The 23416-nt window shown below is 50.5% G+C and overlaps 1 protein-coding gene across 3 annotated transcripts in view; it reads right to left on the bottom strand.

Moving 5' to 3' along the window:
- Positions 1-360: 360 nt before the first annotated feature.
- Azin2 (antizyme inhibitor 2) overlaps positions 361-23416 on the bottom strand; it is a 33553-nt gene continuing 10497 nt past the window's right edge. For 2 of the 3 annotated variants that reach the window (XM_028855827.2, XM_028855828.2), the window contains 7 exons: positions 22137-22309; positions 21138-21272; positions 20315-20480; positions 18819-18981; positions 17171-17283; positions 3486-3700; positions 361-695 (listed from right to left, as the gene is read on the bottom strand). In XM_028855827.2, coding sequence (XP_028711660.1) covers positions 560-695; positions 3486-3700; positions 17171-17283; positions 18819-18981; positions 20315-20480; positions 21138-21272; positions 22137-22309 — 1101 coding nt within the window. In that variant the 3' untranslated portion in view covers positions 361-559. The remainder of the gene's footprint in view (positions 696-3485; positions 3701-17170; positions 17284-18818; positions 18982-20314; positions 20481-21137; positions 21273-22136; positions 22310-23416) is intronic. The other variant, XM_028855830.2, reaches the window with a different exon arrangement.

Raw genomic sequence — 23416 nt, forward strand, 5'->3', positions numbered from 1 at the left:
TCTGACCCCCGCCTCAACTGGGCAACTCACCCTGCCTCGTGACCCCAGGCGTGGAGGCCTGCGAGGAAGACGGGGGTGAGTCAGAGAAGCGAATGCCAGAGGGTGACGCCCCCCGGGCTCAGGAGCAGGGACGGGGCTGAGGAGAGGGACCGGTTTCTACATGCCAGGTGGGCCAGTCTCTCCCCCAGCCTTGCCCAGGCTGCTTTGTGAATGATTCCACTGAAGAAATTTTTTTTTAAAAAAAAAACCTAAATATCTATTTGCTTCGTATTTACAAGGGTGGAGAGGAGACTGAGAGAGACCCCCAGCACACCCCCCACGCCTGGCTGGCCAGGCCCCTCACGCTGCAGAGGCAGGACACGACCGGAAGGGACAGGATTTATGTTGCATACTTGAACTACAACGAGTGTAAGACCGGTCCTAATTTACAGGGCAGAAACACTACAGGTGGAGCGTGGGCGTGGCAGAGCGAGCACCAGAGCCCTGGCCAGAGGCCAGGCCCACCTCTCCCGAGGCATCTCCTTGGCCCCGCTGGGGTTCTCCGGGAAAACAGGCCCGCTCACATGATGCTTGCCGGGGTGAAGACAGGGCCCACACACAAGGTGTCCGTGATCTCCCAGCCGCAGGACAGAGGTTTGCACACATCCTCAGCATCCTGGTCTTCTGCAGGCACCAGCTGCCCTCGAAGCGCTTCCCTGAGAGCAAGGGACAAATGGTGAAGACAGCCGGCATGGGGACAGAGGCCCAGAGCTTCCTGTGGCCCCTGCTCCCATAGTCCGGCCTCATTACACACAGGATTCTCACCTGAGCCCCAAGCCCGGACAAGGGCAAGAACAAGGGAGGCCCTGTGGCCCTTGTCCCCACTCTTCCTCCCCTGTGGTTCACACCACCCAATAGAGGAAAGGTGCTCGTGTTTATTGAGATTTTCCGTGCATCAGACATTGTGCTCCGCTTTACACCCCCTACCCATTACCTAAGTTCTTTCTCCCAAAGCACAGTAGGAAACCAAACCACCTACTTTCCCACAGAGGAAACTGAGACTCAGAAAGAAGCAGCCTGCTCAAGACACCTCCCTAACCGGTGGGGAGACTGGGACTGAGCCCAGCTCTTATCTCCACACCCCAGGTGTACAGCTTAAAAAATAGCCCATTGCCTGCCCCACCCCAGTCCCACCAACTGGTCCCTATCCTCTGTCCCCATGTGGATGAGCAGTCCCGCCATCTGACCAGCTGCTCCAGCCCACACCCAGCCCAGCTCTGCCAAGCCCAGCTCCCAGATGACCCCCTCATTCATCTCTGTCTCCTGCCGGGACCCACCACCATCCCTTCCCTGATCCCGCCCCTCCGGACAGACACAGCACAGATAAGCCCATCTTTCCAAAAGGCAAACTCTCCTCTCGCACCTCCAGCACCTCCTGCCACGCTCGTATTCCACGAGACTGGCCCGATGCATCCCCAGGGTTCCCTGTCTCACACATCCCTTCCCAGTGCCATGCTGGCCCACGTGTGTTATCCACCCTCACTAACTAATTCCTCCTCAGCATCCAGGTTGGGAACCCTACAGACACTGTGGACACCTCTCCTTGATATCCAGGGTTCACTGTCTACACTGACATCCCTTCACTGACAGAGGGCAAGGGATATGGCTGAATCCCTCATGCTGCAGGAGGCTGGTACCCAACAGTCACTTGCTGGGCAGACGGGTAGACGCTGAGAGGACCCTGGGTGAGGAAACAGTACAAGGACCGTGCCAGCTTACCCTTTACCTCTGGGCTCTACCCTCCCCCTTCCACCCAGCCCCCCCCATTCATTTTCCACACTTCCAGCACATTCCAGTCCCCCATAGGTGGGAAGGCCTGACTGCTTCATACAACAGCAAATCAGAGGTGGAAGGAGGCTCTGTACCTTCGCCTCCTTCTCTGTAAAGACGGGTTGGCCCAGTTTCTTAAAACCCTTCGATGGCCCCCTTCAAGGCCAAGTCCAGGCTAGGCCTCCAGGGTTCTCAACTCAGTCTTCCCTACATGCCACTGCTTGACGATGAACAGAACTACTGGAAGTCTGTGACAGAAGGATCCTCTCAGGCCTCCTCACTCTTCAGCCACCCTCTTGGCTGTCCCGGGCACCTGGGCTTCCAAGGCCTAGTTGGCTTCTGAGATGCTTCCAACCATACCCCTTCTCAACCCACAGCTCTCCCTCCCCAGGGTCCTTCCCACTCCGAGCCAGGGTCTTTGGGTACAGATCTGCACCTTGGCTCACGTGACATGAGACACTCCTGTACCCTTGGAGCCTGACACAGAATAGGCCTCAAAGCAGACCACGACTTTCTGACGTGCCCACTTCTCTACGTCAGTATTTTTGTTCCCGGTAAGGAAGGCAGGGGACTCTCTGCCACCTCATCCACCTGTAGTTGCTGGTGACAGTCGGGGACTCACAAGAAGCCTGCATGTTGTTTTTAGTTTGGGGTTGGTTTTTGTTGTTGTTGTTTTATTTTTTTTGTTTTTTGTTTGTTTGTTTGTTTTGGCTTTATCAAAATACACCCCAATAGCAAAATGACTGTATGGACCTGCCCTGTACCCCACTCAGTGGAGAAACAAGTGTGTGGAATGGATGAATGAAATGTGACTCTCCTGTGCCCTGTCAGACCTGGCATTTGGTGATGCTCCTGGGGGTTCTCGAGATTTGGGCCCCACTTAGTCTGGGGGGCTGCATAGAAGCCCCTCCCAGCTGCCCTGCCCTCTGAGCCCTACCATAGCCTGACATCCGCTGTGTGACCTCTCTGGAAATGACACCAGCCCTCACAGAGTTTTGTGGGGTAAACGGAAAGAATGTGAAGTGCCCAGCACAAGGGCTGACATGGGGCCGCACGGCGTTGGCAATTTCCACCTCCCACACCCCTCACCATGTAGGAGATAGGCAGCATTGGCATTACTGCCCCCTTCCTAGATAGAGAGACCGAGGTATTAACCCAGCAGGTCTTTCCCAGGTCACAGAACTGCCACGTCCACCCCACATCTGCTCAACGTCCTCCTTCCTGCACCCACAGTTAGAACGGTCTTTAGAAAATGCTGACTGGACCAGACCAGACCACGCTTCAAGCCTGTCCTTGCTCTCTGCATCCTTCACTCTGCCTCCAGAGCCTCCCCAGGTCTGGCCCTGCCTCCACAATATAGTCACAAGCAACCTTCATTGAGGAATACACCCCATTCCTTCCCCCGCCTGCCTGCTGCCCCTCACCTCCCGACAGGGCTCCTCACCTCCCGACAGGGCCCCTCTGCAGCACAGCACCAGCCATGGGACTGTGTGCCCCCTACAGGGCTCAGCTCCGCCTGTGACCATAGCCAGGCGCCCAGCACAGGCCTTACCTAGGCGCCCGGGAGCTCCTAATTATTAAAATAGATTCCAAAACAGCAGCTTCTCAGCTCTGCCTCCCTGCTGCCTCTGCCCAACTTGTCTCCCTCACCCCACTTCTCCGCAGGACCCCCTTACCAGGCTAGCCGGGACATGGCATAAGTGATTCTGTAGGCCTGGGTCCCCCCGAGGAGGGACTTTGTGTCCATGGTATAGGCACCCATGTTGTCAAAGACCAGCCAATCCCCTACGTGTAGTTGCGGCAGCCACAGGCCCTCAGCCACGGGGTCACAGCCATCAACTGCTGGCCCCCACAGGCTGCTGCTGTACAGCGGCTGATCCGCGGATGGTTTCTGTAAGAGAGAAGGAGGATGCCTCAGCCCCGGCACACATATCAAACCCTCAAACTCTGCCATCGCCCCCAAAGCCACCAGGATGGGCTGGGTGGTATTCAGGGGCTCTCCAACTTCTCTGCCCTGGGGCTGTTTACACTCTCATCCAGATCCCAACACTAGCTGTGTGACTTCGGGCAAGAGCATCAATCTCTCTGTGCCTGTGCTTATTTGTAAAACAGGAATAACGTGCCAGTTTTACAGGACCACTAACAGGGTGAAGGAGTCGGTGCCCATGGTAGAACGTGGATGAGCAGCTGGCAGAGGGCACCAGTCCGTGGAGTTCGCACTGAGACCCCCATTGCTGCTGCTGATGTCCCCAGGCCTGTGCTCCCGGCTGCACTGGCCACTTTCGGGCCTCGGCTGCATCCACACCTCTGCAGCCCCTCCCACTCACTCATCCCCAGCCTCTCTTCTAGCCCAGTCCTGAAGAGTCCTCCTCTAGGATGCTTGGCCTGGAGACAGAGGCCAGAAGTCTTGTCTAGAGAGTAAGACTTGTCCTGACTCAGGTCCCAATCCAACAGGCCATCACCGGTGGCCTGGCAAAGACCACAGAGAGCCCATGGGTCAAAGACGTTGATTCCCACTTCAGTGAACTGAGGCTAAGGATTTGCTCTAAGATATGCTTCTTTGGTTCTTTTTTCTTTCAATACAGGATTTCTCTGTGTAACAGCTCTGGCTGTCCCAGAACTCGATTTGTAGACCACACTGGCCTCGAACTCACAGAGATGCCCTGCCTCTGGGATTAAAGGCTTGTTCCACCACTACCTAGCAAAGGCAAGCTTTCGTCCTTTTTTGTTTGTTTGCTTGTTTGTTTGTTTGTTTGTTTTCAAGATAGGGTTTCTCTGTGTAGTTTTGGATCTCGCTCTGTAGACCAGGCTGGCCTCGAACTCACAGAGATCCACCTGGCACAACCTCCCAAGTGCTGGGATTAAAGGCGTGCGCCACCACCGCCACCTGGCCTGCTTCTTTCTTAAATGACTTCCAAGTGGAAAAGAAATCTGTGGGAGTCCATCTCTGGACAACCAAAGAGAGCAATTCTGCCACAATTTAGGGCTCCTGCTGGGCAGGTCCTAGAAGAGGGGTCACAGCCAAAGGAGAAACATGGGTGGGTCTTCGGGGTGGCCTCCCCGACCCCTTGCTCGGCCTACTGTAGCCCCATGCCCGCCACTTCTGCTCCTCGGTCCCTCTTCAGGAAAGCCTGCCACCCCTCCCCCACACCCCGCTTTCACCCCAGATCTTCCCTCCAAGTCTGCCATGTTCCGTCTAGACAAGGCATCCTTAGCCCCTGAAGCTCCGCACCCCCAAAGCCCACCTTCACAGCTTTTGCTCTGGTAGCGAAATCCTCCCGACGTGCCTGGGCCAGTCTTCCCCAGAGTGAATTCTGTAAGCTGAGGGACAGTGTCCAGTGTCCTGCCATCCCTCGTGCACAGCCTGGCCCTGGCAGGTGCTACTTTCAGTATTTGTAAACTCACGAATGCCTGTGAGTGGGTGGCATTTATGGGGTAGAGAGAAGCAGGTGAAGGGAACAGAAGTCATCCAAACGGCCTGGGAGGAGGCAGTGAGCGCCCACAGAAGGAGAAAGGCCTCAGCCAGTGGCAGGAGTGAGTGGATACTGAGAAGGAGGAAACACCGTTTCCATACGCAGAAATGAGGTTCACACGCCTGACGAAAACTGACAACTGATCAGTCCTAGCATAAAGAAAAGCATGCATACTTTGTCAAGGTCCAGAGTGAGAGCTAGCCTGCGTTTGTGAGTTCCCGCACTCACTGAGCACTTACTGAGCGCCTACTGTATGCCAGGCTCTGATCTAGCAGATATGAATAGAAATCAACAGGAATGAGCACAAAAAATTAAAATTAAAGGAGGGGATTAATGTATCCTTGCCTGTTTAGTTTTTTCCATATTCTTTGGGGGGTGATTTGAGATGGTTTGGTTTGGTTTGGTTTTTTGAGACAGGGTTTCTCTGTGTAACACTTCTGGCTGTCCTGGAACTCAATTTGTAGACTAGACTGGTCTTGAATTCAGAAATCTGCCTGCCTCTGCCTCCCAAGTGCTAGGATGAAAGGCATGCGCCACCACTGCCCAACTTAGCTTCATATTCTTATTACAAGCATTTGTACATGATTTCTTATTTCTTGATTGCTCTGAACTCTTTCCAATCTAGAAAACATTAAGTTGATGGTCTGAAGTCCTGAGGACAGTGCTCTGTAAACACATCCACAGGACCTCTGTGAAAACACTTTTTAAAGGCTCCTCCACAACAAAGAGAAAAGACACATTTGGATAACAGGTTAGCATCCTCTTGCTTGTTAGTGGGACAAGTTTGAAAACAGGGAAGGAAACAGCTTTGATGTGTGTCCTGTGTGATGCCGTGATGCTGGGGTCGAAGGCAGGGCTTTGTGCATGCTAGGCACAAACTCAACCACGGAGCCACACATCCAGCCCTTTATTCTTTATTTTGAGAGAGGCACCTTATGACTGTTTTCCGTCTCTCATTCATTCATTCATTCATTCATTCATTCATTCATTCATTCATTCATTTTTTGTAGGACTAAGCACTGAATCTAAGCCTGGCACGTGCTCTACCAGTGCTCTACCACGAACTGTATCCGCCGCTCTCTTCGTTCTGTATGTTTGAGATGGGGTCTCCCTCAGTTATCCAAGCTGTCCTTGAACTCACTCTGTAGCCCACATGGGCCTTGAACTTGATGTTGGAGCAAGACTATCTCAAAAATAAAAATAAAGATGGTAGGGGAGGGGTGGGCATGTGGCACACGAGGACCTGAAAGCTGGGCATGCCAGTACATGCTGGGAAGGCAGAGATGGAGGATCTATGGCCAGCTACTCCTGCTGAATCAGTGAGCTTCCGGCTCAGGGAGGTACTCGGAAAGGTGGGGTACATGGCCTTGATGGGGGCCTTGTGACTTTTTTAAGTAAATAATTCCTACACCATATAGAATATTCAAAAAATATTTACAATGGAAAAACCAAGTTGGCAGGGCAGCACACAAGGGCAGAGCAGACACCAGAACCAAGACCTGCGATCAGAGTCCTACCTGTGGACGCACAGGCAGAGGCCCGACAAGAAATCCCAGCTCATCCAGTCCGTCCTTACAGCCAAAGAACCAAGCAGCCTTCAGTAACCAGAATTTACCCGAAAGGGAAGGAGGGCAAGATGCACAACGTTCACCTCTGTCTTTATCATCACACAGAAAGTGCAGGTCTACAACTCAAACTCAGTGTCCAGGACAGGTCAAGCTGGCATTCAGCGGCCTATTGCAGATTCTAGCTGCTCCATGAGGAGAGTCTGTTTTAGCCAATGCGCTAACCCTAACTATACGGAGATATGCTAGAATAGCCTCACTTGGTACCAGAAGTGACTTCAGGAGTCAAAGGTCGGCCTCCTCACTTTCCAAAGAGAGAAACCAGAGTGGCAGGCTTCCGAGTTATTAACCTGCCTAGGACTACTCCGCTGCTATGTGGCAGAGCCAGGTCTCAAACCTGTGTTTTCTGACTCTGAGTCCAAGGCTTTCGGTCATCATTACTATTTTATGCATCATGAGAAATGCTGGCAACAGCTAGAGAGGGAGTGTATATACAAATGAAGAACTAAAGCACTGCCTTACAGACCGTCCTACCCACCTAGAAATAACATCATGTGGAGCTGACAAGCTGAGCACCAGGTAAAGGCGCGTGCTGCCGGGTGAAGGTGAGAAGCAACTCCCACAAGCTGTCCTCTGACCTGCACACCCACATGCTCACACACACACACACACACACACACGCTCACACACACACATGCTCACATGCACATGCACACACACGCTCACACACACACATGCTCACATGCACACACACACATGCACATGCACACACACATGCTCACACACACATGCACACACATCACACACACATGCACACACACATGCTCACACACACATGCACACACACGCTCACACACACATGCTCACATGCACACACACATGCACACACACATGCTCACACACACACATGCTCACATGTCTCACACACACATGCTCACACACACACACACACACACACACAGTAAATAAAGAAACTCGAAGCTGGGGAGATGGCTTGAAGAAATCAGTAAGTCTTAGCATGCAAGTCGGTGTCTCTGCTCAAAGAAAAAGGAAGTTTCCATTCACAGAAGGAATGGAAGCATCAGGTTATAAAATGATTGGATTCATTTGGGTCACACTAATACTTAATCAAGGATTAATTAGGTAATAAGAACCTAATGGAGAAACAAAATACCTGAGCTGTACCTCTCCTAACTACAAAATTTTAATAAAGCTTCTCAAAGAGTATCTATAAGATAATGACACTGTGGTTAGTTAATTCACACAAAGCTACCTTATATCACGTATAAAATATAAAGATATCGGTGTGCTTGCCTGCCCCCTAAAGAAATGCAGTTTCAGGCCAAGGGCTGGCTCATGTCATGATCTCAGAACTCCAGAGGCTGAGGCAAGAGGGTCACGTGATAGAGACCGGCCTGGCTGCCATTCTGTGAGACCTGTCAAAGGCTCTGTCAGAGAACAATTATTAAAACAAAGTCAAAAGGGAAAGAATGTAAACTTTCCAGTCTCTTCGAAACTCCCCGAGTGGCTAAGCACACCCTTCCTTCCCTTTCTAGAGTGACCACCATTGCGTTCCCCATTCTCTTGCTTTAAAAAAAAAACCATGAATGTACCCGATGTTAAATGATAGGACTCATTCTGCATGCTTTTGACAGTTACATAATGGAAATTATGGAGCATGGAATCTCCGAGACGCGCTTTCTTGTTGAAATTTTCTACTCCCAAGACGCATCCCATCGACATCTGTGACCACAGTTCACAAACGCGCTGCACAGAGTTCTCTGTGTGGAACACGCTGATTTATTCACCCGTTACCCTGCTGACAAACGCTAGGTTCCTCCGGTGTTTTATGCTGTACAGACTGCTGCTGGGAGTGTCCGACACATCTCCTCAAACACGGGACAGAGTGTCCACACGCGGCTTTACCTGATACTGTCAGCATGGTTCCCAACAGACACTGCTCACCTGGTGTCCAGGACACCCGGCCATCGCACACCCTGCCTTCCATTCACACTAGTGTCAGGATACAGGGAGTGACGTGGCTGCAGTGAGCAGCTTTCATGCTCAGTTTGACTCTCCTCTCCCATGAACTGTCAGACAAAATGGTTTTAATACGTTCTTCATCTTAACATAGACAAACACCAGTCTTTTTTTTTTTTTTTTTTTTTTTTTTCGAGATTTTTTGTAGTTTGCTTTCTGAATCCTTGAGACATGTGAATCACAGAGATGCTGTCTGCTCCGAGTGCTGGATTAAAGGCGTGCCACCCAGCCGCGACAAACACATCTTACGCAGACAGTAGTGACACTTGTGATGAAGGCAGAGGCAGGAGGATTGCTGCAAGTTCAAAGCCAGCCTGATCTACGTAGTGAATTCCAGGCCTGCTGGTGCTACATAGTGATAGACTGTTGCAACACACACACACACACACACACACACACACACACACACACACGTGCGCACGCGCACGTACAAAGCTTTAAAGTCTTTTTCTATGTGTTTGTACTTTCCTCATTTTCAGGTGTTGCCACAGGTATCCTGTGACATCACAGCTGCTCAAGTTTCAGGTCACTCAGTAGAGAAGAGCCATCCTTCAGTCCTAAGTTCCTTCCTCATGTACTTCCCGTCATGACCAGAGGTGGCAGTGTTTACCACACTTAGCAATTAGCTGGTGTGTGTGGGTGTGTGTGTGTGTGTGTGTGTGTGTGTGTGTGTGTGAGAGAGAGAGAGAGAGAGAGAGAGAGAGAGAGAGAGAGAGGAAATTTGTGTGTGAGACAGAGAGAGAGACAGAGAGAGGACAGTGTGTGTGTGTGTGTGAGAGAGAGAGAGAGAGAGAGAGAGAGACACTGTGTGTGTGTGTGCGTGTGTGTGTGTGTGTGTGTGTGAGAGAGAGAGAGAGAGAGAGAGAGAGAGAGAGAGAGAGAGGACAATTTGTGTGTGAAAGAGACAGAGATAGAGACAGAGAGAGGACAGAGTGTGTGTGCTGTGTGTGTGAGAGAGAGAGAAAGAGAGAGAATGTGTGTGTGCAGGAGAGAGAGAGAGAACATAATTTGTGTGAGTGTGTGTGTGTGTGTGTGTGTGTGTGCACACGCACACACATGGAGGCCAGAAGTCAACCTCTGGTGTCATCCACCTCAGGAGCCATCTACCCTGGATTTTAAGACACAGTCTCTGTGGTGGTTTTGAATGAGACATGTCTCCATGGGCTCCTATATTTGAATGCTTGGTCCTCAGTAGAACTGTTTGGGAAGGATTAGGAGGTGTGGCCTTATTGAAGGAAGTATGTCCCTATTGGAGGAGGTGTGTCACTGGGAGTGGGCTTTGAGGTTTCAAAAACCCATGGCAGACCCAGTCTCCTCTCCTCTCTCTCTCTCTCTCTCCTCTCTCTCTCTCTCCTCTCTCCTCTCTCCCCTCTTCCTCTCCTCTCTCCTCTCTCCCTCTCTCCTCCTCTCTCTCTCTCTCTCTCTCTCTCTCTCTCTCTCTCCCCTCTCTCTCTCTCCTCTCTCTCCTCTCTTTCTCTCTCTCTCTCTCTGCCTGGGGACCAGGATGTAAAGCCCTCAGCTACTGCTCCAGTTTCATGTCTGCTTCTCACCAAGACGATCATGTGCTAACCCTCTGAAACCGATAAGCCAGTCCCCAGTTAAACGTCTTCTTTTATACGAGTTGCCTTGGTCATGGTGTCTCTTCACCACAGTAGAACAGTGACTGAGACAGCATCTCACTGAGACTTAGGGCTTGGTGATTAGACGAAGTTTTACCGGCTAGTAATCCCCAGGGCTCCACTTTCTGCTGTCTCCCCAATGCTGGGATTTCGAGTGTGCACCACCACACTGTCTTGTTTTGTTTTTTCTCTTGACATGGGTGTTGGGGCCTAGACTCAGGTTCCCATCATGTGTAACAAGCACTTTGCCAACTAAGCTATTCCCACGGTACCTAGATGTGCTTGTTATATATAAACATCTTAAATATTCACTGATTGTCTAAAATGGCATCTATTCTAGTACTTCATAAACAGAAGGACAATTGAGTGGGAGGAAGGAGTACATGAGGATTTTATGAGAATCTTGAGGTGAGATTCTGTTTTGTTTAAGAAGCTCTGACAGAACTGGAGAGAGGGCTCAAGGCTAAGAGCACTGGCTGCTCTTCCAGAGGACTCGGGTTGGATTCCAACCACCCACATGACAGCTCACACCTGTCTGTAACTCCAGATCCTAGGAATGCAATGCCCTCTTCTGGCCTCTGCGGGCGCTGCATGCATATGCACCCATGCAGGAAAGCACTCATACACAGAAAATAAAAATAAATAGATCTTTGTAATAAATAGATCTTTGTGCATCGAAGGAGGTAAAACAACAAACACAATCAAAATATTTGTGAGAGCCATCGTCAAGTAAGTCATCTCGGATGAAAAGGCCCCAGTGCTTGCTGTGAAGGGGGCCCACATGGTGACAGCATGTGAGGTGGTGGGGAAGTAACCTGGAAATGTGCAAACAAGGGGCCTAAAGAGGCTCCTGTCTTCTAACCTGGTAAGATTTTAGGGCCTCTGTGGTGATACTTTGTGCTGAAATGTGGTGAAATTTTATTTGTGTGTTAATAAATAAAGCTTGCAGGGGCTGGAGAGATGGCTCAGAGGTTAAGAGCACTGGCTGTTCTTCCAGAGGTCCTGAGTTCAATTCCCAGCAACCACATGGTGGCTCATAACCATCTTTAATGAGATCTGGTGCCCTCTTCTGGCCTGCAGGCGTACATGCTGTATACATAATAAATAAATAAATCTTTAAAACTTAAATAAATAAATAAAGCTTGCCTGGAGATCAGGGGGAAAAGGCCAGCCATTTCAAGTAAACAAAGTCAGGCAGCACATGCCCTTAATCCCTTAGCAGGCAGGATCTCTGTGTGTTCAAGGCCACACTAGGGAACAGAGCCAAGTGTGGTGACACTACGCATTTAACTCCCAGTACCAACCATAGGGACCTGGAGGTCTGTACAGACAGACAGTGACAGAGCTGCGTAGGAAGAGGAAGTGAGGTAGCTGGGCTAAGAGCCAATGAGAGGGCAGAAAATCAAGGCATATAAGCCTGGGTAGACAGGAAGTCATGCATTTTGGAAGCTGCAGAGTTAGTGAGGTGAGGTAAGCTCGTGGCTTTCCAAATTTCCCTGGTCTCTCTAAGGCTTTAACTCAAATTTCTGGCTCCATGTTTTTTATTTAATAAGACCACTTAGAAATTCATCTACAGGACTCATCATTAGAATATCATTCTTAAAAGTGCTTCTGTTTTAACAATGTCAAATGGACCAGTCATGTGGGGATCATTCTGAGGAGAGGATATGCAAGGAGGTATGAATAAGAATAACCAAAACTCCAAGGTGCTTGAGTGGCAGGCTATGCAGTGATTGTGAAGGGAGATTTTTCTCTCCGACATGAGGCACATGAATAAAACATGACCGCTACCCACAAGGGCTCAGTCTGCAGAGAATAAGCATTCCATCTTATGACACTTCACCCCTTCAAGGCCAGTTTTCCCATTGTAAAATGAGATCAATAACACGAACCTTAAAGGATTCTTACAAAAATTAAGTCAACCCAGACAGAACCCACTGCTGTAAGCACGTGATATCAACTGTCGCCGCCAATACACAAGCAACACTAGCAGTAGGAGGAACGCAGGAGGAGCCCGGATGACGGGCAGAGGTCGTTAGAGCAGAGAGGCTCCCCCCCACACACACACCCCCCCCCCCGCCCTCCGGAAACTTCCACTCGACTTGAAGTTGCCTACTACACATGTTTCCAAAGGTTGTTTGATTCCAGCAGTATACACAGCCTGTGGCAGTCCTGACTGTTGAGGAGGCTAAGGCAGGAGGCCACCCTGGGCAACACGGCAAGACCCTATCTTTTAAAAAGGAGGGAGGGAGGGAGGAAAGGAGGGAGGGAGGGAGGGAGGGGAGGGAGGGAGGGAGAGAGGGAGGGGGAGGAGGGAGAGGAAGGTGGGAGGTACAAGGAATGAGTTTGCAAAGTGGCCAATGAATGGTAGCAGGCCGGAGGAGGGGCCGCACTGATAGTCACATCAGGGGCTCAGTCACGTGGTGGCCTGCATGATGGTAACAGCAGGAAAGATGAACTCAGAACCGATTTGGGATCTAGACTCAAGAGCTGCAGGCGTCCTCCACTCGGGAAGCCAGGGAAGGCAGGAACCCACCATGTCCAGTCAGTCCTCCAGCCTCACTGGCTGGAGATGAAGAGTTCAGATCTGAGCAAGTTTAACCTGAGGTGCATGTGAGGCACCAGAAGAAACGGGAAGTGGGCGAGGAAAGCTGGGGAGCGGGCTCAGCAGACAAATCACTTGTACAAGGGTGTACCCTACTATGCAGGGTACTATGACTGGAGTCAGCAAGAGACACCCAGTGAGGACCAACAGCCAAGGTTGCCCTGTAACTCCCACACTAGGGCACACACACACACCAAAAAAAGAAAAGAAAAAGAAACAAAGAAAGAAAAGTTCAACAGCACCAAAGGGAAAGAGAAGAAGTTTACACTTCAGAAAACTCCAAGATGTAGTATGCGTTACTGTATCAGTAACTGTTCCAGCTTTGACCTGGAAGTACTACCCCCAGTGAGGATTCGGGCAACTGTCATGCCTACCTATGGCCTGCCCCTGAGGCGGGGCAGAGACAGGAGCCCTTAAGACCCGGAATCCAGATGTGCTGGGTCTCTTAGTTCCTGGTGATCCTGGATGCTGGATGTAGCCCGAGCAGAGTTCTCCAGAGAACAGCGCTGGACTGCACCTCACCTCTCCCTGTAACCAGCCCCTTTACTGGCTGTAAGTTACCCCCAAAATAAACCTCCTTTTTAACTACGTGGAGTTGCCTTAATAAACCCCCACAATACGCTACAAGTGAAAAAATAAAAACAGTTTTATCAGCAAGTTAACAAGAATTTTTTTTAAGAGGGTATTGGGAAATCACTACATTAAAGGACACGGCAACCAAAGGTCCCATGAAGGCCTTCTTCAGCTTCTGAGTTCAGCAGATCAACTATAAAAACCATCTGGGAGGCAAGTGGGAATATCTGACCACCAATGGTGGATGATAGGAGATACTCAGAATTTTTAAATTTTGATGACTGTGATCTGCCTCTTTATCTTTTACAAACACATACCAATATAATTTTTGGAAAAAAAAAACACTGCATATTTGTTTATATTTTCCTCATGACATTACTGTAGCCTGTGTACTAATTCACACACATTTATACACCATGCACTCGCTCACACGCGCACACACCTCCATCCAACAAGATCATATTTAAAAATACAATTTTTACCTACTCTTGACAATAGACCTCAGCACAGCGCATATTGAAGGATTTGAATATTTTAATTTTGTTTATGTGTGTGTGCATCTACATGTATATGTCTGGATAAGTATGTGCACACATGTGCAGGTGACTTCAGAGGCCGGAAGATGACATCACATCCCTTGGAACCAGAATTACAGGTGGCTGTGGGCCTCCTGATGTGGGTGCTGGGATCCAAACTTGGGTCTTCTGAAAGTGCAGTAAGTGTTTCTAACTACCAAGCCACCCCCTCAAATATTTTAATTTTGTAAAAGAAAAACAAGCTGGGTATGTATGGTGGCGCACACCTTTAATCCCAGCATTGGGGGGCAGAGGTAGGCAGATCTCTGTGAGTTCGAGGCCAGCCTGGTCTAGAGATATGCAGAGAGACCCTGTCTCAAAATGAACAAATATGAGCTACATATGGTCTGATAATAAGAAGCAGGACTTGTACCAAAGAGTCTACTACGACAACTGTTTATACCTTAGGTCTAAAGGTCCTCGGGAAGAAAGACTGTGACCACAAAGCAGTCACAACCACTGGTGCAGACAGGACTCTGGACACACTCCAGACACAGACAGAGGTAACTCCTGCATAACCTCTGACCGGAGGCTGTGTGAGCCCCCAGCTGGCTCTGCTCACAGCCAGTCTCAGTTAAGGGTCACAGCCTCTGAAGGGGTAAACTGAGGCATCGTCAGAGAAAGAACAGACCATAAAGAAAGTTTACAGGAAGATCCTGGCACCAGAAACAGCGGCTGGACGGGGTGGCAGTGGGCGTGAGGCTGGGGGTGTGTGAGGCTGGGGGGGGCGTGAGACTAGGGGTGGCGTGAGGCTGGAGGAGGCTGGAGGGAGCGTGAGGCTGGGGGGCATGAGGCTGGGGGGGCGTGAGGCTGGGGGGCGTGGGCGGGGGTGGCGTGTGGCTGTGGGGGGCGTGAGGCCCTGGGGCGGCGGTGGGTGAGAACCTTGTTCCCACTCTGTTGAGAAGCTGAGGAAGGGAACAGAGGGCAGGCCAGGAGGACAAGCAGCTGTGAAAATCACCTGTGAACTGAGTGTGGAGCCACAGTTAGAGGCTAGCTTGGGTGTCACAGGAAAATCCTGTGGCAAAAACAAAAAAAATCCTTTAAAAGGCCTGGTCCGCAGAAGGGTCTTCACGCCATGCCTGGTACTGTAAACCTGATCAAAGGCTCATGGTTCAGCAGGCCAGAGACTCCTGGGCACCAACTCCTCCTGGGTTTCTAAAAGGACACCTCGCCAAACTGCAAGGGCTATACCAGTGGTTCTCAATCTTCCTAATGCTGCACCTCTTTAACACGGTTCTTTTTATCGAGGTGACCCCCAACCATATAATTATTTTGTTGCTACTTCATAACTGTAATTTTGCTACCGTTATGAATCATAATATAAAAATATCTGGTTACAGGATCTCTGATATGCGACCCCGGTGAAAGGGTGCTTCGACCCCCAGGGGTCGTGACCCATAGGTTGAGGACCACTGGTCTATATCATAGATTACTGCTGCTCTCAACTTCAGCCAGAGAAGCTTCTCTCTGCAGTGAGCCGCAATTTAGAGATTCATAACTGGCTGTTGCACTCATTACAAGATCTGCCACCAGCATCCATCCCTACCGGAGGGGGCGGCACTGACTGGACTCAGCAGGTTATAGGGGGCAGCATTTGAGAGCAGGAGTAGGATGTGGGGTGTGGGGAGAGTTAAGAGGAGGGGAATGGGAATAGACGTGATCAAGACATGTGATTTACATGTATGAAATTGTCAAAGAACAAATACAACATTTTTAAAGTAGGAAATGGGAACTGGATTTGGCCAGCCTGGTCCCTAGATCTGTTATACTAGGAAGTTAGCTGCCACAGAATACAGAATGTAAAAACCTGAATTCTTCTCCGCGTCAGGGAGGCTTCCTCAGACATGCAGATGTAACTGGAAACCATATTTAACTTTGGAACAAGACCTCACAAGGCTATTGCGCAAATGTGGAGGCCCCTGAATGAGGCAGAGATGGGCTCCCCCTGCCTACCATGGGATGAGGAGAAAGAAGGGTCCTGGGGAGGTGGGTGTCTGGTTTTCTTTCCACACTCAACCACGCCCACTAAAGCTGCTGGGGGCCTGGGTGTGCTCTGTTGCTCTTGTTCCCGTTTATATGAAAACCCATTACAGACAAACCTTACTCCTAGGGACTAACTCCAGAGTGGGGACCACAGATGTCTGTCAAGACACTCCATGCTGGAAACAGAGTCAAGCAGCTAGGCCTGCATTGGTTGAAGTACTTTGAAGCCACACAAAAAAAAAAACCACAGCAATAGCTACACCCCATATAAATGAAAAGATTATAAAACAACATGATCCCAGTGTTATAAAAATGAGCACTGTGAGCTGGGTGATGGTGGCGTACACCTTTAATCCCAGCACACCAGAGGCAGAGGCAGGCGGATCTCTGTGAGTGGGAGGCCAGCCTGGTCTACAGAGCAAGATCCAGGACAGGCACCAAAACTACACAGAGAAACCCTGTCTCGAAAAAAAAAAAAAAAAAAAGCGCACTTTGCGTTTTCTAAAATAATGAGAAGAAATACAACATTCTGCACAGTGAGCAACATCATCTTCACCTTCACCCTTGCTTTCTTTCTTTTCTTTTTCTTTTTTGAACAGGTTTTCTCTATGTAGCCTAGGCTGGTCTTAAAATCATGATCCTTTTGCCTCAGCACCCCGAGGACTGAGATTCCAAGTACACACCATGCCTAAATCTTTAGTCTATTTTTTTCCAAAGCCATTTTTAGTGTGTGTTGAACCCAGGGCCTCCTGCATATTAGGCAAATTCTCCACCACTGAGCTACACGACCCGAGATCATAGTTCGGTGATAGAGCCCGGCTCAGGTGTCTGAGGCCTTAAATTTGAGCCCTGGTACCACAAGGACTAAAATAAGAAGAGTTAGGTAAACACAGGCACAGAATGAAGAAGGCACATTCACAAGGCTCACCTTCTGCAGGGTGGGGGCGGGGCAGATGTTGTCAAACAGGACTGAGTTGAAGATCCCATAAACGCCCTCATCAAGGTGGTACACGATGGTCTTAGGGGCCGAACTGGTTTCCTCTGTGAGGAAGGGAGAGAACAGGGGCCACACAAGCAGAACGTGAGGAGCCTGGGAATCAGAAGCTGGCACAAAGCTGTGGGGCAAAGGGTTGCCCCTTCTTCAGGTATGGGGTAAACCCTGCAACAGAAGCTACTGAAAGTCGTGTTTCTGTTGACATGGAGACTCCCCCTTGCAGCTGAGTCACGGTGCCAGAACACATTTCCCTGCTTGTATCCGAGCCCCTAAAGGCCCCAGAAAAAGCAGAAAAGCAGCGCACCCAAACTCAGAGCCACTTGCTCAGAGGCACATGACAGGGAGGAGGTACATCAGAGTAAGAAACCAGGGGGACCGGACACACTAGCGAGAATATCTCCCAAGTCTGTAAGAGGCCAGGAGAGTGCATAAATGCACATACATGCACACACACATGAATGCACATACATGCACACAAACATGAATGCACATACATGCACACAAACATGAATGCACATACATGCACACAAACATGAATGCACATACATGCAAACATGAATGCACATACATGCACACAAACATGAATGCACATACATGCAAACATGAATGCACATACATGCACACAAACATGAATGCCCATACATGCACACAAACTGACCACACTACTGAGCCCCACGCTGCCAACAAACTCTCTCTGAGGAGGAGCACACTACTGTGACACTCTCCAGTGTGAGGGTTCTGGAGCAGAGGGCAAAGCTCAAAATCAGATTCACTGGCACCTGTCACTCATGGGGTCTGAGAGATCCCTATGGGAAGCTCGATCTATCCAGAAGGGCAAAGAAGAGCACTGATGTTGGTGGTGTGGGCACAGGAGCTCCGAGTCATCCTGAGCTGAACTTGAAACCCAGCACTGCCCTCTATCACCCCGTGACCCTGAACTGATGATGATGTCCTCTCTATGTTCTGTCCTCTGTAAAGGAGATGTGAACAAATCCGCTGTCATCAAGTTATAAGAAGGATGAACAAGAGCCTGTACTTTGAAGAGGAGGTACACACGGGGCCAAATGCAAGCTCAAACCTAGCTAACTACTAAACAATTCACTGACATTCTCTTTAACTCCATTTCTCATCCATAAAATGGGGCCAATTAAATACCTATTCACCCTAAGGCTGTTTTGCGCTCCATCTGCATAAAACACAAACACGCTAAGGAATAAAGCTGTAGTTCTCAAACCCCGGGGTCTAAACGACCTTTTCACAGGGGTCACCTAAGACCATAAGAAATATCAGATATTTACATTACAATTCATAACAGTAGCAAAATTATAGGTATGAAGTAGCAATGAAAACAATTTATGGTTGGGGGTCACCCAACATAAGGAACTGTATTAAGGGTCAAAGCGTTAGGAAGGTTGAGAACCCCTGGAATAAAGGAATGAAACTGTCCTTGGGGTGAGGGGAATTGACTGCAGCTTTCCCTACAGCGAAACGCCCACTCTCCAGAAGGCCGCACCCCTGCTTAGCCCGCCACCGTCAGCAGCTTCAGGGAAGAACTGGGCTCTGCTGCCCACCTGGCACCTACCCTCCTTGCTGGGCTGGTCCAGAAGAACCTCCTTCTTGGCGACGATGCTGACGGCCACAGTGAAGGCAGAAGTCACATAGTAGCGTCCCAGCTCAGCAAGGATGTCCACACCACAGCCCTCAGGGAAGTACAGGTCCAAGGCTGAGTTGATCACAGAGGCAATCTGGTAGAGAGGTACGGGCAGGACCACGTGATTTCAGGAAGAACTTGGCAGTTGCTAAGGTCCCAGCTGGTAACTGGGCACAGTTAGCCAGGAAGGCACATGGTGGGGGGGGCGGTGAGGGACACTGGAGTGAAGACCTGGCAGTTGCACAGCCACTTGCCCAGATAATCCCACCTAGAAAGGGGTATTCCCTCCTATAATGCTCAGTGCTCAGATTCCAGATTCTCTGCCAGGGATCCTTCCTCGATAAATGAACAGTTTAACAGTAGGTAAGGTTTCAGAAAAACCAAACACGCAGAGCCGCTCTGTCACCCACATGGGTGACCCTGACCACTGTGAACTTTTAGAGTAGTTCCTTTCATTCCTAAGCACACACTATTTTTAATTACATCTACAGTCAGGTTATGGGGATTGGGAGTTTGTTATTGTTGTTGTGTCTTTATGGGAGAAGGGTTGGTTATTTGAGCCAGGGCCTCATGTAGCCCAGGCTGGCCTTGAACGTCTGATCTCCCAACATTCACCTTCCAGGTGCTGGGATTATAGACATGCAATACCATCTCCATCACATGTATGTTCTTATAACCTGCCACACTCAATGGACTCTGAAATGTCCTCCAATGGGATGAATGTTTTCATCATACTCCAGGCAGTCTGAGCACTGGGAAGTCCACTAGACTTCTGCTATGTACAAGGCTGCAATTCAATATTGAGGCTAATTCCTGGGGCGTCTGGAGCCTTCTCAGGGTCACTTCCTGTAGAGAGAGACTACAGAAGTATTGTACTACTGAAGAGATGTGCCCCAGCCAGACTTTTAATTCCAGCACTCAGGAGGTAGAGGCGGGCAGATCTCTGTGAGTTCCAGGGCTCTCAAAAAACCAGAGGGAGGGGGTGCCCCTAGGGGTCTGAGTGGGAATCACTGTGACTCATTTGTGCTGCCCTTGGCTCACAAGTGAGGAGGACTCCTACAATGGGAACATTCCTTCCCCGCCCTTCCCCCCAGGCTTCTCATCAGCCTATTGGAGGGTGAATAAGGGCATGTACTCAGACCATCAAAGAGCTCACACGTGTAAATATGACTTGACTGAGCCTCTCATGAGCTAGCTAAGCGTGAGTCAAGCCAAGTGAGGCGTGCGGCCAGCTCTGCTGTGGACTCCGGAAGGGAGTCTACAAGGCCCGCTGAGCCACAACACAGGGTTAAGAAGCAGCAATAAAATCCAGGAGAGCACTAAGCCCAGGGTGACACACAGGCCAGATGTCCTGTACAGTGGGCTGTGCTTGCTGTGCCCCTCCCCCATCACAAAAGGGCATCCAAGCTACCCTCGATCACAGTTACCTCTTCAAATCTCACTTTGGCTCCCTCTAAGCCAGGAAAGCCACCACCAAGGTCCAGAATGTTCATCGTGTGGCCCAGCTCGGCCCCCATTTGAAACACGAGCCGAGCATCCGCGATGGACTGGGCGTAGGCCTGAGGGTCAGGACAGCCACTGCCAATGTGAAAACTGAGAAGGGAAGAAGAGCCTCGGCTCACATACAAGGTCCAGGTGCACCCATGCTACAGATGCAATGACTGAGGACTGGGACATCAAATGGGCTACCAAGGGTCCCGTGGTCACCTAGGAGTGGACAGGAGGCACTTCCTCTCCCTTCCCTTCAGGCTTCCCTGGAGAGGAATCTTCTGGGATGAGGGCTGAGGTCCCAAAGTATCCAGGTCAGGATACACCTGTCAGTGAGGACGTGGCCAGGGCGAGTTACTAGGCTTGCCTTGTTAAATCTTGACATCTACAGACTGGGGAGGAGAGTCCTTACTGCACAAGGGTGTGGACTAAAGCCTGGGGTACTCGGCATGGAACATGAAGTACCGGATAGGCAGAGCTGGAGAACTGGCCATAACTACACCCCATCTCTGCATGGAAAGAAACAGCCCTGGCTTATAGACATTTTCTCTCAAAGCCGTGTCGGTGGGAGGAACCTCCCGGGGTAAGACATTCTGGGGACTGTGGTAGGGTTGCTGATAAACCTTCCTTCCAAAGAGAGGACCCTGTCCAGAGGCCCAGGCTAGGGGCAAGCCCTGATAGAGGCCCAGGATGTCCATGATTAGTTCCTGGGAAAAGGTAGCGGGTCTGGCGTGGGCAGCGTGGCTGGCTCCCGGTGCACACCTCACACCCACCACCTCCACATGGCTCTTCTTGGCGTTTTCAAGCAGATGTCTGCAGGATTTCAGCGACGCTCCGAACCTCAGGCTCAGGTGACTCAGGGAGTGAGAGTCCTGGGTAGCAATGCACAGAACCATCCTGTGGAGAAATGCAGCATTGCTGCTGAGTGAGCCCCGCCCCCACTGCCACGCCCCCACTGCCCCGCCCAGCGGCTCCTCTTTGGACTAATGAGCTGAGAACCACAGAGCTTGAAAGGCCACTGAGATCACAGCCTTCCTAGGTCACTCTGCACTGCCAATTGACCTCTAAGTCACCTGCTGGGTCCAGGTCGCATCAACCCTCACCCAGGCAGCTCAGGTCTTCCCAATCAACTCCATAGCCAGACATATTGCATAAGAGGGAACTGTGTGTCAAACAAATTCCTAGGCAGAGCCCTGAAACATGAGGGGTGCTGTGCTTTGGGTGAACCAGAATGGCTCCTGGACACCCTACTATTCCCTCAGCCCCCACTCTGGATCCCACAGAGTGTCAAGGATTATTAACTGTCACAGCCAGAGAAAAACATCCATCCCTGCTACCTCCCAGAAATCCTTTGCACTGGGCCACTGCTCCATGACCAATATTACTGTGTCCTTTACCCATTGTACAAGGTATATTCAAGCAACACCACACCTCTGTACATCCCTCAGATGGTCCACGCTGTTCCCAACACGGACATACTTGCTTGCCTTGGCTGTTTCTGCCTCCCCAAATTTCACTCATCCCTCGGGGCTTCATCTTTCCTGAAGCTGTGACCTCCCTAATACCTTGGGCCTTTTCTACCGAGGGCTGTAACATTTCTGCCCTGGATCTGGGTCCTGTCGAGGAGTACCCCATCCTCCTGTAAGTGTGGTGGGATCCAAGGAGCATCCAGGCTGGGGACCTCTCCCCGGCTCCCCACTCCTTCCTCCTCCAGCCTCCCCCAGCAGCCCGGCCTCCCTGCAGAAGCGGTCCTCGGCTTACTTGGCACTGGGGTGACTCCTGACCACCTTGGCCAGCTCCACTTCATTGTCGAAGCTCAGCAGGCTCACCCCATGCTTGGCAGCATACTTGATCTGTGCGCTTTGCTTACAGGGGTTGGCACAGATGATCTTACTGGCAGGGACACCGATATGCTGGACCAACTCCATCTCTGCCTGTGAAGTTCCAAAGGTCGTGGTGAGGAGGCCCCAGGGCCTGCTGGCCTGTGGAGCCCAGGCATGAGGAGCAAACTCATAACTAGACACCGGGTGTCCACTAAGTGGGCCCTCTCTTTCTCTCTCTCTTTGGTTTTTCTCTTTCCCCAAGACAGGGTTTCTCTATGGCTGTCCTGGAACTCACTCTGTAGACCAGCTGGCCTTGAACTCAGGGATCCACCTGCCTCTGCCTCTCAAGTGCTGTGATTTAAAGTGTGCAGCACCACAGCCTGGCTAGTGGGCCAGCTCTTTAAGACAGCAGATACACGATCGCTTCACACTGATGGCAGGGATGCCAGGTACAGACACATGGGAGGCACACTGTGCAATCCTGGGGACGGGGAGGTCCCATTCATGGCGAGGACAGCATATTTGCATATTTATTCTAACTTCCTGTCAGCAAGAAAATCTCTCATTCTAAAGTAATCAGTATATTTATTCCAAAACTTCAGTGCCTTTAAGGGGAGGCGCGCTGGGCTGGAGAGCCGGCTCAGTGGTTAAGCGCACTTGCTGCTTTTGTAGAGGACCTGGGTTCAGTTCCCAGCACCCACAGAGCAGCTCACCACCACCCGTAACTCTAGTTCCAGAGGACCCTCAGCAGGCACAGCAGGCACGTGGTGCACACACAGCTATGTGGGCAAAACATCCATAGCACAACAATAAACAAACCACTCTTTCCAAAAGGCAGGGGCACGCATTTTCTAACTCACAGAAAAGGCTCTGTGCAGACCCACAGGCTTTGGACAGACTGAGGTGTTTAATGACTGTTGCTTGGAAAACAGTATGAAGAGTCCTCAAATAACAAACAAACAAACAAAAAAACACAGCAACTGTGATTACCTGCACAGGACCTACAAACTGAGGCTCTGAACATAGCCTGGGGAGCTTAGGAGGCCCCATCCTCAGCCTGAGGCCAACAGGTCTCTGTGTTTGAGGCCAGCATGGTCTCAGTGAGTTCTAGGCCAGTGAGGGCTACAGAGTGAGACCCTCCCCTCACCAAAGAAAAGTTGACAGTAGAGGAGGGACTAGTTAGAAAGAGAAGGAGGACCTGTGGAAGTGAGAGAGGGT

The sequence above is a fragment of the Peromyscus leucopus genome, chromosome 2, assembly GCF_004664715.2.
Source record: "Peromyscus leucopus breed LL Stock chromosome 2, UCI_PerLeu_2.1, whole genome shotgun sequence".
In the NCBI taxonomy this organism is placed as follows: Eukaryota; Metazoa; Chordata; class Mammalia; order Rodentia; family Cricetidae; genus Peromyscus; species Peromyscus leucopus.